The sequence below is a fragment of the Sitophilus oryzae genome, unplaced genomic scaffold, assembly GCF_002938485.1.
Source record: "Sitophilus oryzae breed Bouriz unplaced genomic scaffold, Soryzae_2.0 scaffold_1789_pilon_pilon, whole genome shotgun sequence".
Lineage (NCBI taxonomy): Eukaryota > Metazoa > Arthropoda > Insecta > Coleoptera > Curculionidae > Sitophilus > Sitophilus oryzae.
In genome coordinates this window covers 821,555-837,792 of record NW_022146489.1, presented here as the reverse complement: position 1 = coordinate 837,792, position 16,238 = coordinate 821,555, and the positions used below count along the sequence as shown (strand labels likewise).

Here is a 16,238-nt window from a genome sequence, read left to right as displayed (position 1 = left end):
TTTTGACTTTTAAATGGTACCCTCGGTATTTTTTTACTTTATTCGATAGAAAATAACACTCTGAATAGAATGACATATCATATGTAAACTTTTGACATTTTCGCATGTGGTTCGTAACGTAAATTTGACTCGAAATACCAAGTGTGTTGTGTCAAATTATTCGTAAAAAATGCTTTTTCCAAATATACTAATGATGTACCCTCGTTCAATTTGAAAAAATTGAGATAATATGATTAAAAATACGATTTGAGAGTAGTCATGGGGGCACTTGAGCCCAAGCTCAACCCCTATTTTTCCCTAAATTTAGGGAAATTTTCCCGTCCATCGGTATGGAAACCCACCCCTATGTAAACTTATAACATGGGGTATATGTAAATTCCCTAAATCTACTGATTTTTAGATTTGGCAATGTCGCATTTCTCTAAACACCCGGCAACGGTGTAACCAACCGATCATCTGTCAAATACCTTACTTCGGCACGATCTCTGTATCTGTATCATTTTCTAACTGGCCAGGATAAGATACTAAAAACATTAGACAATAAAATCTATTTTTTCAAGGCTCCTTGATTAAGAATAAGAATTAGTGTTTTTAACATAGACATGGCACTCTAGATTAAATTTTAAAATACGATTTTTTATTAAGCGAGAATGTCAAAAGTTGACATATGATATGTCATTCTATTCAGAATGTCATTTTCTATCGAATAAAGTATAATCATACAGAGGGTGTCGTTTAAAAATCAAAAGTTGTAGTCATTTCCGGTAAAACAGGAAGTGACCAGAAACAATTGAATACGTCAATCAATCCTAATTTATGTAATATACTAACATACCAAATCTCGTTTTTTTTATCTGAAAAAATAAAAAGTTATAGGGGTGAGCCACTTTTGAGACGCGCCCGGTATATCGAAAATTAATAGATATTGTAATAATTCAATTTGTTTATAGAAATCTTAGATTTCGGTACGGTAAAAATTATCAGTAACGCAACATTTGTAAATTCAATCAGGAAAAATGATAATACATACGGTATATCATTTAAAAAATTTAAGATTATTTTAATTTTAAATAGTCGAAATTCCTAAAACAGAGCTAATATTTCGCAGTTGAGCGAGCCAACCAAAGCCACGTCCAGACTGTGCCGCAAGCTTTCTTTGATCAGCCGTCGCAAAACCGAGAGAGAACGGATAGCAACGAGGCTCTCGCGAGACCCGTCCACACTTAGCGAATTTGGAATGTCTCGCGCTCGTCTCGCTCTCGACTCGTCAGGTATGGACGCACCTTTAGACCTACAGGGGAAATCGATAAGTAATAATAAAAGGTAGCGACCACCATGACTAGAATTTCTACGCACTTGTCGAAGCTCATTCACCTCTATATCTCTGTACTGACCGGAATTTCCTTTAATAGGTATGAGGTACGGGGGTAATATATCTCAAATCATCCCCGGAGGCTACGCTACCGTAGGAGCTGCAGCTTTTTCCGGGGCTGTAACCCACACCATCTCCGTGGCTGTGATAGTTTTCGAAATGACTGGACAAATCACCCATATAGTTCCTATAATGATAGCTGTCTTGACCTCTAACGCTATAGCTAGTCTGTTGGCTCCCAGCATATACGACAGCATTATTTTAATCAAGAAGTTGCCGTATCTGCCTGATCTTCTACCTAGTAGCAGTGGTAAGCGAAATCTACATACATACAGTCCATATACAGGGTGAGTCTTAAATGAGTGCAAATATTTTAGGGGTAGTATATTTCGACCCCAGAAACACGATAATGAATTTTTTTTTCGCGAAAAAAAATTGAAAATTTGAATTTTTTTTTGGAAATTTGTTTAATTTTCAGTTAAAAAACATAATTTCTTGATAGTATGGCAATATAAGTAGTAGATTAAATTTAGAAGAAAGAAAATCCAGAAAAGATCCAGTGATTCTCAAAATTAAAGAAAAAAAAATCATTTTTTTTGGGAATTTTCAAAGTAAAATAACTCGGTTATTTTGGACTTATTTGAAAAACGGTAAAGAGTAAATATGTTCTTTTATCGAGATCTCTGAACCCTGAAAATATTTGCACTTATTTAAGACTCACCCTGTATAAATTTTTTTTGCCATTTTTTTATTGTGTGTAAGTGTTAAAAGGTCCGATTAAATTTATATCTCCGAAACTAAAGTTTCAAAAAAAGTCATACTATCTCTACAAATTCATTTACCCAGTAGTAGGTATAACAAACATTTTTTGTAAATTCTGTCTGAAATAGTTTCTGAAAAAAAAATATTTTTTTTAAAAGATCCGATTAAATTTATATCTTCGAAACCAAAGTTTCAAAAAAGTCATACTATATCTACAAATTCATTTACCCAGTAGTAGGTATAAAAAACATTTTTGGTAAACTCTGTCTCAAATAGTTTCTGAAAAATAAAATTAATTTTCTTAAAAAGGTCCGATTAAATTAATATCTGCGAAACTAAAGTTCCAAGAAAAGTCGTAATATATCTACAAATTCATTTACCCACTAGTAGATATAAAAAGCATTTTTGGTAAACTCTGTCTCAAATAGTTTCTGAAAAATAAAATTAATTTTCTTAAAAAGGTCCCGATTAAATTAATATCTCCGAAACTAAAGTTTCAAGAAATGTCGTAATATATCTACAAATTCATTTACCCACTAGTATAAAAAGCATTTTAATATATCCGAAACTAAAGTTCCAAGAAATGTCGTTATATATCTACAAATTCATTTACCCACTAGTAGATATAAAAAGCATTTTTGGTAAACTCTGTCTCAAATAGTTTCTGAAAAAAAAAATTTCCAAAATACCTGAGAACCACACCTAGCACACAATACTTTCAGAAATAAATTATTTGTAATAGTCAGTTAGACTATATTGAGGTTTTAGTTACTGTAGGAGTCAGTTTATACTGCTGGCTTTAGATACATAAATATTAGCAAAAAGATTCTTTTAAATTCATCTTCTTAGAGAGTAAAATTATGTAGGAAAGTTCTTTGTATGAAAATGCCTTACTATCTGGTCTAGAAATACGAAATTCTGCAGAGAGAATTCTTGAGAAGAATTTTTTAAAATCAAGTTTTATATAAATTTTTACTAACTTTACCTATTTAGTAAAGTTAGTAAAAATGTATATAAAACTTCGCGACACCTGGATTATACACATAAAAATTTGCACAAAGTTTCCCTTAAAAGAAAAATTCGCATCCTTAGGGAGTAGAATGGGGTATGAAAGTTTGCTGTAATCCTAAGCATCCTAATTGTACTATTAATTTGTGTTTGTTATAGTTAGAAATGAATATTTTTTGTACTAATACCATTATTTATTTCAGGAATATATAATATTTACGTAGAAGATTTTATGGTAAGAGATGTCAAATATATTTTCAACGGGATGACATATGACGATCTAAAACACACCTTGAAAGAAAACAGAAGACTTCAAAGCTTCCCGTTGGTTGATAAACCAGAAAGCATGGTCTTGCTGGGTAGCATACCAAGAATTCAACTTATTCAGGTAAGGCCTAACACTAATTACCAATATCTTTTTGATATAATGTTAAAGAGGTCTTTATGAGGTGTTGCCCTGTTAAACATTAAATCCAAAGTAGCATCTTATGGAATGATTGTTTTAGCTGATAGAAAAGCACATTGGCCGAGAACGCAGACTGCAAGTGGCAGCAATCAGGCAACGGGAAGCCGAAGAGAAGGCAAGAGAAGAAGCAATGAGACAGGCCGAAGAACGCAAACGAAGACCATCCAGGTTCCAAGTCAGCCCGGCTCCAGATATGCTACAGAGACAGCTTTCCGAGAACCAACTGGACCAACAACAGGTATTTTAAATATTTTTCTCGTCTAATAGTGCAAATTACAGTGATCTACAGATATACTTAAGTAGTTGAGTGAAACTCATACCGTGCTGGCAACTGTTACTTTTGGGTCGGCATTTACATGTGTGGAAGTAAATCGCATAGGGATCTTATTAAGTCGGAGTGAGAGAAATGCGACGGAGTGCTGTTGCGGCGTTGCCGGTACGCCCTATCAAGTAAAGTAAAATCACGATCGCAAACCGCTTATTTTTAAAAGACTTTTTTTTTCGAAAAGATAACTAGATAAAATCATTAGATTATAAGGATATCGTTACGGTGCCATTTTTTTATAACGAGAAAACGTCAGTACTCGCGATAATTTAAACACTCAACATTTTAACACATAACAGGCCATAACTCAAGAACCACTTTAGATATTGAAACTTTTTTTTATTTTCAAGATCGGATATTTTACAATATGTTTACATAAGAAAAATTCGATAAGGTTGTTTTTTCCATTCAAAAATTGTAAACAATCCATCCATTTACTTTTAGAGCATAGCAATTTTCAGCAATCGTGTAATTTTTTTTATTGATAAATATTTTCACATACTGTCTACAAAGATAATACAGCAGAAATATTAACAAAGTTCTTGAAAAAACTACAATCCATTATTTCTAATAGATTTCGAGATATCGATTTTTGAATTCAGAGTTCTAATAGCGCGACCACTATCGAACACCCACTCAATTCCACTTATGTTTACCAAAAATGCAAGTGTTTCTAGCTTGCACGACTCGTTAATAAATAAACAAATTAAGTATCACGAGACATAATTAAATCGTGAAGCTGAACGCATAACGCACACCTTTCCCTAGAACTTTAAGTACTGACCACAAAACACATACACAAGAAGAAGTGCGAGCGCCTTGCTAAATATTAGAAAGTGAAATTGACGTTTAAATTTGACACTGTTGACAAGTCTACTGCTATTAGCGCCCCAAATTTCGCTTGTAGGAACTACGGGCTAAATTGTCACGCATGGCGGGAAGTTTAAAAAAACAAAAGAATTTATTTCTTCATTTATTTTTAATTATGACATACACAAAAACACAAAAAATACACCATTTTTTAAAAATATGTTTAATATCAATATCAAATATACAACAGAAATTACTTTCACCACAATAAATTAAAAAAATTAAAAGAATAATGTTACAAGTAGATCAAGAGACAAAATTAATTATAACAAAACTGAAAAAAATGGCGTCATAGATGGCTTAGAAATAAAAGATATCATAATTTTGAAAGTAAAATTATATGGGAAATATCTTCGATCATCATTTTTAAGCCAACTGGACGATTATTTCAAACATACAAGCTGAGTTCATTCATAGTGCTCTGAGAAATCTAGATAAACAAAGAATAATAAATTAAAAGTATTCCAGGGGAAAAGAGAGGAAAAACCTGTCGTCTCTGATATCTGTCAGGATATTGTTGAAAGTGTCATCTTTTTGCTCGAAGTTTTCAGGTCTATCAAAAAGATGACATTTACAACAATACTTTGCTGTAACTTTCACAAATATCAGAGAGAGTACATACAGGTATTGCCTCTCTTTTCCTCTGGGATGCTTTATATCTGTTGTTCTTTGTTTATCTATATTCTCAGAGCATAATGCCGAACACGACTACAGTATATAATAATTTCAATATCCGAAGTGGAAAGAAAAAAGATCACCTTTCTGTTTTGTACTATGGTCCCTTTCTTCCGATGGCTCATCTCGTTGATATTTAGGAAGGATAAATAGGAAGGAAAATATAAAATTCAATTTGATTTGATGAACCTTTTCTGTCACCTAAAATCAGGAGAACGACAATGAGCATGTTAAGATGAAAAAAAAAATATCAACACTTACCTACACGTTAGTTCAAGGAGTTTTATTAAAAACCTATATTTGCCTAATTTAATATATAATAATAAAATGCAGCGTGTAAACAAAAGATATAAAATGGCGACAAGTCAACGTCAACGACCCGACAAGGAGAAAAGTGGTGTTCGAATAACAAATTATGGGTGACCAAAAATAGTTTTTGTCTCCTTTCAACGTACACTTTAGAAAGAAAAAGAGATGAACTGGAATACTAAAAGAACGTCAAGGCTTTATCTGTCACTCCTGTCAATAATTTATCGGTAAGGAACATTCCTAGAAAATCGCTTGTAGTCAAGTTTTCAACCATTGCCAGTTCTCCCATAAGAAGTGTCATCCACCTGGTACTGACAGAGGTATTGATTGGGTCGACCGGTCAACTGCGACAAATCTGCTATATCCCCTTCCACGTCTCTTAGTGATGTACACAGTTTCTCGGTTTATTTCATACGTTTGGCAACGTAGTTACTGTCCTGTCTTTGTTCAGTACATTATAAACGCATTGTACTCTTCTTCCATACGGAAATCTCGACCCAAGACTAACCTTTGCCAGCCCTTAGTATAAGCTTCAATACGATAAAGAATCTCTTGTTTTCAGCATACTTATACCCCCGTTTTTGGTACTCAGCCGAAAAAGTCTATATTGAAGAAGACGAATTCCTTTACGTTAAAAGGTTTTTCTCCGTTTGTTAGTACCAGTCCTGGATCAACTCCTTACACTACCGTGACAGGAGCCGAAAGCAGAATAAGATCAGCTTTTGAAGCTATATTTAGGTAAAGTACTTCATGTTATTCCATACAATCGAAAAAAACGGCGTCATAGAGCGCTGGGGAGTGACAATCGATGATAATTTTGACGAATTCAAGCCCTAGGAGAGTCAGTGTTAATTTTTGACAAGTTTAATGCCAATTTTTCAGTAACTGATGTCTGGAGAGATTGACCTCATCAAAATTATCATCGATTCTCGTTACCCAGCCGTCTTTGACGCCGTTTTTTTCGATCATACCGTATTTCGAATTAAGATAGTACAATACTATACAGTAATGTTAGGAAATGATACAAATATATCAAAACAAAGTATGTTTTTAGAAAATCAGCCCAACTCCAAGACGTTCACAATGCTGATAGCCAGCAAATCATTGATACAGACGAAAAAACACCTCACATTGTTCCCATAAGTCCAACTACGTCTAAAAAAGTTCAGTTGGTAAGTACTCTAGTACGTACTGTACAGGGTGGGTCAAATTCGACGCTTTTAAATGGAAACACCCTTTTCTATAGGAAATAGACTAAATAATATCGGTGTCTGGAGCTCAATTTTTGTCAAAAACATGATGGTGAAAACCGCATATCGATATCTGTTACCGTTTCGGAGTTACGGGGTGTTTTTCAAATATATGCATTTTTAACAAATCGCTGTAACTTTTTTGCTATGGAAAATTTTGTATTTTTATGAGAACATTTCCAAAGCACCTTTTTACCTAGAATTTAATGGTTTACGTATAATTTTTTTAAAATTAATAATTTAAGAATTATCAACAGAAAATCTGATTTCTTATATGGGACACCCTGTATATTTTTAATTTATTGAAAAGAATTTAAAATTACCTTTCCAAAAATATAATACACTTGATATTTTGCTCGATTCCTCTTCGAGATATAGAGTATAATAAAAATTCGCCCGCTTTAAATAAGTAGGCTTTGGACGGCACAGGCTGTAATGCAAAAAAATTCTAGCTGTGAGCATCAATTAAAACGAAAATAATATTTGTTATGAGAGATGCAGAATTTTATAACAATTTAAAATATATTTAACTAACATCAACACATTTAAACTATATCTAATAACAATAAAAATAAATAGCAAACCAAGACATCAGATTTTGCTACAGGTGTTCGACATATCGACCGTCTTCTGTTATGAACAGACGGGGCAGTTTTTGAACATTTCTCGCGGAATTCATTAACTCAGTGGGGGTGAAAGATACCCTCTCATAACTGCTAAGTATTTCTAATTCTTGTCTAGATTACACGGAAGAATAAGGAACCTTTGTTCTTCCGCAAATATATACATAGGATTAAATCCATGGGCACTAAGTCAAGCGGCCTCGACAACCAACGGCTGGGACCTTGGTTAGTTATTCAATTATTCTTGAAATTGGCTGCAAAAATTTGCTGATAACTTCAGCGTTCAGAGGCGGTGCGTCGTCTTGCTGGAAAAATATGTTTTCGAGTTCCATTAAGGGCATTCTATCAATAAGGGGTCCAAAGCCTACTAGTTAAAAGTGGCGAACTTTTAAAAATTCTGTATTTCGAAGGGGATTATAACAAAATATCAAGTATGCTATATTTTTGGAAAGGTTATTTTAAATTCTTTTCAGTTAATTAAAAATATAGGGGGTGTCCCAAATAAAAAATCAATTTTTCTGTTGATAACTCTTGAATTATTAATTTTAAAAAAATTATACTTAAACCATTAAATTCTATGTAAAAAGGTGCTTTGGAAATGTTTTCATAGAAATACAAAATTTTCCATAGCAAAAAAGTTAAGGCGATTTGTTAAAAATGCACATTTTTGAAAAACACCCCGTAACTCCGAAACGGTAACAGATATTGATGTGCGGTTTTCACCATCATGTTTTTGATGAAAATTGAGCTCCAGACACCGATACTAGTTTTCGTGTATCTCCTATAGAAAAGGGTGTTTCCATTTAAAAGCGTCGAATTTGACCCACCCTGTACAAACAATATCGTTATGTAGAGAAAAGATAGAGATATAGTAATAATATAACTCTAACCCTTAGCCCTACATCTCTGTTAAAACAAATATCACGATTGTTTAATAGTTATTTTTTATACAAAACGATAAAATGGTATTTTATCGTTGACGGAAAAGATTCATTAATTTTGGTAGACTATAATGCAATTTTATCGTCGTGTATAAAACAATATTTTTTTCCATAGCGAGTTACGTTTATAAAAATATTCAGAAATTATTATTTCAAGGAATTTATTACGAGTAGAAAAAATATTGTGCTGGGTTGGCGTTGGTTTCTATGTAATTTGACAAATAAAAAAAGCTGTCTTTTTAGTTGTCAGTTTTGAGTCAATATTTTTTAATTCTTTTTCGTGTCGATTACTGATTGAATTGGAGCCAGAAATGGCTCAAAACGAAACAAGTAAATTCTGAGGCGACAAACGCCATATCCAAACTACTTTCATTTAAATCCCGAATAATTTATGAAAAGGAATACAAAAATTTTCAAAAATGAAAGCTATTAAAAAACGTGCGAGAAGAAATAAAGTTTTTAACCTATCCTGCGCTGTTAAAGTATCATTTAATTTACCCTTGCGGTTCAAGTACTATTTTATCTACTATTTTTGATAGATATAAGGCAATTTTAACAGTTGCTATGGAAAAAAGTCTTATTTTAGCGACTCTATATTTCCAGAGAATGACAAAAAAAATGAATTTCAATTTCTTTTAGCCCAAAGAACGAGTGTGCGATATGTCCACTGAAGATCAAAGAATTTGGGAAGAAGAACAGATGGATCTGCCGGCTAATTTTTCAACCTGTCATATCGACCCCGCCCCATTTCAACTCGTTGAAAAAACTTCACTCCTAAAAGTTCATTCGCTTTTCTCCATGGTGGGGGTAAACCATGCATATGTCACCGCAATAGGTAAGCATCTTTGGTTACGACTTTTATTTGACACTTGTCAAAAGTCGAAACGATTCGATAAGAAAAATTTCGGTAAAGGTGTGGATCCGGTGGCTGACCTTGAAGCCCATATTTGCTGCTTTTGATCATCGAGACTACGCAAGCGCACATCGTCGATGTTGCCAAATTGCAGTTTATTTTCGAATTATTTGCAGTTGAAAATTTTTTTTTGCGTGTTAATCAATAATAATACAAATTCTATAATTTCAGATTTATCTTGATATCCAAAATTAAGGTAAGAAGGATAATGAAGATTGTGAAATGAAAGTATTATAATATATAAAATTGTAATAATAATAACATTTATTTATATGTTTACATTAGAATTAAAATTTATCATTTACGGATTTTTTCTTAATGGTTTTTAAACTTATTAGAATTATTTTATTTCTTTCAAGTTATTTAATTTCTAGTTATTTACAGGCAACAATATTTTTTGATTATATGCATGTATTGATGTTTTGAAGTACTACCATGACAGGTCTTATTATAGAACAATAAACGTCAATCGGAGATATAGGTAACATTTTACCTATTATATAATGTTACTAATATAATATACTTTGATTATAATTAATGTTTGTATCATAATTTCTAAAAATGTCAAGCATAGATATCAAGTTAGGTGGATTTTATCGAAGAGTGTGTTGATAAGACTAAAATAAGCTTTATGTTTTATCTTTTTCTCTTTAAGAGGAGATGGTTTGTATCGTAAAATACATTACAGTATTTAATATCGTGTACTTTGTTATTCTTTTCTTAATTTACTGTAATTTCTTGTTTCCTATAATGCCAAATCTTGACAATATGGTAAAGGTTGAGTTTTGATCTTATTGTCCAGTTTTATAAGAATAATAATAATAATAGAAATACAAGACTAAATTATTAAGACTTAGTTTGTGATTTATATTAAGATCTTTCTTATAATATTTGTTATGTCTTCATCTTAATACTATATTATGCTTTGTCTGGAAAATAAATGTTAAAATATCTTAATTTTGTATATCCTATTCCATCCTTCCATTAGGAAAAATATGGTTTATAAATCATATTATGCTAAGAAAATCACATAAATTAGGTGTAAAAATAGAGAAATCTTAAGGTAGCAGAAAAATTAATGCAATATATGTATAAGCAGAATTAAACAAGGTAACTGTTAATGTTGCTGAAGCTGATTCTACAATTTCAATTACGGAGGCTAAAAGGAATAATAACTACCTTTTAAGGCCTCCGTAGTTTTGATGGAATGTTAAAAAAAACCTATTATGAACATGACATGGAGCTACAGCATTTAAAAATTAAATTGAAAAAACTTGGACATATAGAAAGAAAATTAGAATACATATTAGAAAAAACTTGGACATATCCCTTTTAATTTCCCGAATTTTTAATAAAGCCCTTTTAAACGTAGCATAATAATATAGAGCAATTAGATTAATTATAGAAATCTAGAGTTTTATTACTATTTAATTTTATTGACTATGAAAATACATAATAAGAGTTCACGTGTTGTGCGAAATATTAAAATAATAAATATAAATCCTTGATATAAAAAATAATATACCGCGGACTATGATTGAAAAAAAATAGCGTCAGCGATGACTATGAAATGAAGATTGCTGTCATTTTATATGGGAAATGTCCTCAATCGTCATTTCCCAGCCAACTGGACACCGTTTTTTCGATCATGCGGTATATATTGACAAAAAACACTGAAAAAAGCACATATTTGTTTTCTACTGAAAATAATTCCAAAATAACTTACAATCTGGCAACATAGAAGATGTGCGCATGCGTAGTGTCTGTGACTATATGCAGCAAAAACTTGTTTCAAGGTCAGCCACCGGATCCACACCATTACCAAAATTTCGATTACTTTTTCGATTTTCCTACAGTAACTTTTTTTCATACATTTTGATGCATTTTTCCTGCAACGCCCTGTATGCGAGCCCTAACAACTATATCTTGGGACAAGGTCTTTTTTTGCAATAAAAATAGTAATTTGTTAAAACGACTCGAATTTATTTTGTTTATTATTCTAAATTCAAACATTACAATATGATCTAGACAATTTTACTATATTTTTATAACTTTGCAAACAAATTACTTTTGATAATAGCTTAATTTGCCAAAATCAAGCCAAACTTGCTGACAACTATACTATATTGGGACAGCACAACAAGAAATTTGTTTAATACGGAGTTACATCACCTTTCGCCTTAACAACTGCCTGAACTCTTAATGGCATTGTATTTACCAAAGATTGGCACATTTGAGGAGAAAAATTATCCCAGATTTCCTGCAGTTTTGTCCCCGAATGAAAAATTGTTCGTTGAGGGTGGTTTCTTAAATATTGCTTCATTTTATGCCACACAGTTTCTATAACATTGAGGTCCGGACTACTTGTAGGATAGGATAGAACTTTTATATAATTATTACCGAACCAATTTTTAGTTGATTTTGCTGAATGGCACGATGCTCCATCTTGTTGAAAAATATAGTCTTCGTTCGGAAACAATTCTTGAGCACTAGGCAAAAGTGAGGTCTCAAGTATATGTTGATATTTTTGGGTGTTGTCAGTGCCATATAAAATTTAATTTGCCCAAACCTCTTGCTGACATGCAACCCCAAACCATAATCCCCTTAGGAAATTTAACAACCCTCTTTAAGCAATCTTTATGAAAGGCTTCTGCTTTATTTCGTATTATTCTTTTTCGATGATCTCCAATGCAAACATCAAATTTAGACCCATCGCTCAATATGACCTTATTCCAATCATTTTGTGTCCACGATAATTTAGATTTTGCCCAATTATAGCGATTTTTCTTTTGAATTTCTGTCAGTAGCGGTTTTTCTTTGGCCTAAATAAGGATTTGTATCAATAATCTTCCGGTAATTGATTATCCACACAAAATAAAGTTTACCTTGTAAACCCCCAGACCGCATTTATGGATATATTTTCGGCAACATTCTCTTGATATATTTAATCCAGTTACAGTATTCCATTTAACTGTTACTTCGCGAAGAGCATTTCTTCTCGCAGACTTGCAAATTTTTACTAAATTTCGTAAATCTCTCTGAGATACAACTTTTAGCCTTCCCAAACTTTTACCTCCAACGCCTACACTGGCAGATTCGCCGGATTTTTTTATTATATTAAAGACTGTATTGAGGAATGATAATTTCGCGTAGTTTTTGATTTGTAGCTTTTCCACGGACCATTACTTCGGATAAAATTAACAAAATTGAAAATTAAAAAAAATAAAATTACTTACAGTAAGTCTCACTACTCAGTATCGAGTCACTTACAAGCTGTCAATGCTGAAGTAAACAGTTTGCGACATTTGTGAGGTTTATAGCAAAGCCGCCTATGATATTAATTATTTAAAAATACTTGTCCCAACATTTAGTTGTCAGGCAAATTTGCCCTTTTATGAACAAAATCCGCTACTGTAAATATGGATTGATTTACAAATTCATAAAAATATTGTCAAGTTGTTTAGGATATATGGCTATGTTTATATTTAAAAAATTAAACATATATTTTTCAGTCATTTTGACAAACCAGGACAATAATTCCAAAATATGACCTTGCCCCAACATATAGTTGTTAGACCTCTCTTTTGAATTTCCAGGAAGGCTGATTGGAGTGGTTGGCCTTAAAGAGCTGCGAAAAGCCATAGAAGAGGCAAACAGTGGAAATTTACCATCGGCAACCAGTACAGACCCTACCAGTAATGGAACGATCGGCGTCAATGACGTAAAAGAGCCCCTAGATGATGCAGATGCCGGGACACAACTAGTTTCGAAAGTGTAAACTACCAAATTATTATCAGGAAGTGAATTATCACATACAGAGAAATCAGCAGATCTCTCAGAAATCGAAGTTTTATCGATTTATATAACAATTCGACAAAGTAAGTTATCAGAAAAACTGATCGAAGAGTTCTAAAAGATTTTTTTTGTTATTAAGTACCTAAAAACATATCAACTTTGCATTTTACACGGTAAATTTAAAGAAAACTGTATAAAATAATATACGATCGAAAAAAAAACGGCGTCAAAGAAGGCCGGGGAACGACAATCGATAATAATTTTGGCGAGGTCAAGCTCTAGACCTCGTTTATTTAACCAGCACCCTTGTTAATTTTTTAATGGCGGTCGAGAAGCTTGTATTTTATTTTTATATTGAGTAAAAATGATTTTTAAATGGTGTAATGATAAAATATATTTTTTTTGAGATAGATTTCTGTGTCTGGAAACGTTCTATCCTTTTTTAATCTTTCTCTAATAATTACCCAAGTAGGATTTTCACGACTTGCGACCACATGTTTACTAAACACAACGTTGGATTAGTTACAAAAAATAGTTAGCTCCCTACCTTAGGTATTAAAATAAATTTAAACGTTTTTATAACGTTGTGCCGACGTTGGACTTGTACTACAGCAAAGTAGAAGCTTCTGCGACGTCGAATAAACGTTGTCTTCTAACCTTTTTTGCTTAAGTGATCTTTAGGTGATTCGGGCAACGTAGCTACAACGTTGGACAATATAGAGTTTTCTGACGTCAGTTTCAGGACCTATTCCAACGTTATGCAAACGTCGTCTGTTTTACTAATTCCAACGTTGTTTAGATTTCCTTATTCTTACGTTGGTAGGACGTCGGGTCACTACCATTTTGCAACTGTATTGAACCATAACCTTAAATCTTAAATTTTCACTTCATTGTTCTGTTCAGTCAGACAGTTCAGTGCTGTTTTTGTTTTTATAAAAAAAAAAAAAACTTAATTAAAATGGGACATAAGAAATGTACATATAAAACTAAATTTAAATATACATCGACATATATTACCGATAGTTTATCCACTCCCTCGTTTATTTAGATTATAGAGGGCGGCACAAGCTAGACTCTAGGATGACTAAATTAGGCAATCTTGCGACTAGTATACTACTTGTTAAGGCCGAACTGCGACTTTATTAGTCCAGTATGCGACTACTCGAACTACTCCATCTTAAACTCCAAAACAACAAAGTGCAAGCCGCCATGTTGTTAAATAAGAAAATGTTTCGTTTCTAAAATAGCAATTCCTGCTTTTTGAATACATTAACTTGAAATATTTGACCCTAAAAAACACGCGGAAACAATTTTTTCAGCCGGAGTCTCATGCATCCGAAATCCGATGGTACGACATCCGAAATTTGAAGTTATCGTGTGAAATAAAAAAAGCCTGTCACATAATGTTATCCGAAAGTTCGTTCCGAAATTTGACAGTTTTAACATTTTTCTGCTGCGCTGAATAGAGATTCATGTCATGTTTTATTGGAGAAACACTTATAAAAATAACTTCCTCGCCAAATATCCCGAAATTGCCCACTTCCCACACTAAACTTGTTTTTAAAACAAATGTTTTCAAAAAGTGAGGTTAAAAAACACACGATATCGTACAAAAGTTAAATAAAATTTAACTTTATACGACGTCGGATGATTAGTTAAAATTATCGGATAAAAATTGTTGTCAAAATATTTCGACCAATAGGAGCACCGTCGGATCGTCGTGTCATCGGATTTCGGATGCATGAGACTCCGGCTTTCGACTGCGAATGAATTATTCTCATTTTACTAAAAAAAAAATTCAAAAAAATTTTTAAAACTTCTTTAATTTTAAGGCCCATTAGTATTTTTCAAAGTAGAAACAATACATTTATCAATAAAGTTGTTTGCGTTTAACTTTTTTGCCTTGGGTAACGAGTTACAGAGTCGGTTAAAGTGTTTCAATAATTATGATCTTCAAACATCCTCCACACTTAAATACTTTGTGTTTGTTTTCCTTCACTGCCATCTGACATATGTCTCTAACTAAACCATAAAAATAATATTTTTACTATAATTATCCCAATTTAGGATAAAACGCGACTTAGACGCCATATTAGTTTTGTATTTCTGTGAATTAGGATTTTAAACAACGTTGCAGATTGTACTAAATTAGGCTTCTAGCCAACGTCGGTATCCAACGTCGTTTCGACCCAAAAATTATTCTGCAAACTAGTGCAGACTAGGGTTGGCACGAGGTTGTGCCGACGTTGCGCCCCGACGTTTGGTCGCGTGACACAACGTTGTCCCGACGTCCAAATGCTGCTTGGGTAGTGTTAAGTTTTGACATACTTTATGTCAACTTTCAGTAAATTTGACGTCTAGAAGAGACCGTCCTTGAAGTTTTTTTTTCGATCATACGGTATTATATTTTTTACAGAACTGTGTTATATCATTTTCATTACTTTAAGGTATATTCTTAACATAGACGTACTAAGTATAATAAGGTATTCTCCCAGATGAAATTATTACTATACAAGGTGTCCCAGAAATAAGTGCAAGTATTTTAACTGGTAGTATAGTTCAACCCCAGAAACACGCCTATGATGTTTTTTTGCGAAAAAAAATGAAAATTCGGGATTTTTTGAAAAAAAAAATTTAGAATTTTTTTATTATTTTATTTAAAAAACCTGATTTCTTGATAATATGGCAACATAGGTAGTAGATTAAATTTAGAAGAAAGAAAATCCAGAATAGATCCAGTGCGTTCTCAAAATTTGAGCAAAAAATCATTTTTTTTTGCTCAAAAACGTTAAAGAGAAAATATGTTTCTTTCATTGAGATCTACCACCCCTTAAAATACTGGCACTTATTTCTGGGACACCCTGTATAGAGGTACATATTATGTATGGTATAGTCTGTCCAATGACTCAGGGAAAATTTCGACGGATAC

At 32.6% G+C, this 16,238-nt stretch overlaps 1 protein-coding gene across 3 annotated transcripts in view; it reads left to right on the top strand.

Annotated features, from left to right (window-relative positions):
* Positions 1 to 13,420, top strand: part of LOC115882578 (chloride channel protein 2) — a 54,593-nt gene extending 41,173 nt beyond the window's left edge. For all 3 annotated transcript variants that reach the window (XM_030900769.1, XM_030900767.1, XM_030900768.1), the window contains 7 exons: positions 1,413 to 1,682; positions 3,346 to 3,530; positions 3,649 to 3,846; positions 6,350 to 6,525; positions 6,842 to 6,959; positions 9,241 to 9,436; positions 13,111 to 13,420. In XM_030900769.1, the coding sequence (XP_030756629.1) occupies positions 1,413 to 1,682; positions 3,346 to 3,530; positions 3,649 to 3,846; positions 6,350 to 6,525; positions 6,842 to 6,959; positions 9,241 to 9,436; positions 13,111 to 13,292 (1,325 nt within the window). In that variant the 3' untranslated portion in view covers positions 13,293 to 13,420. The remainder of the gene's footprint in view (positions 1 to 1,412; positions 1,683 to 3,345; positions 3,531 to 3,648; positions 3,847 to 6,349; positions 6,526 to 6,841; positions 6,960 to 9,240; positions 9,437 to 13,110) is intronic.
* Positions 13,421 to 16,238: the final 2,818 nt, after the last annotated feature.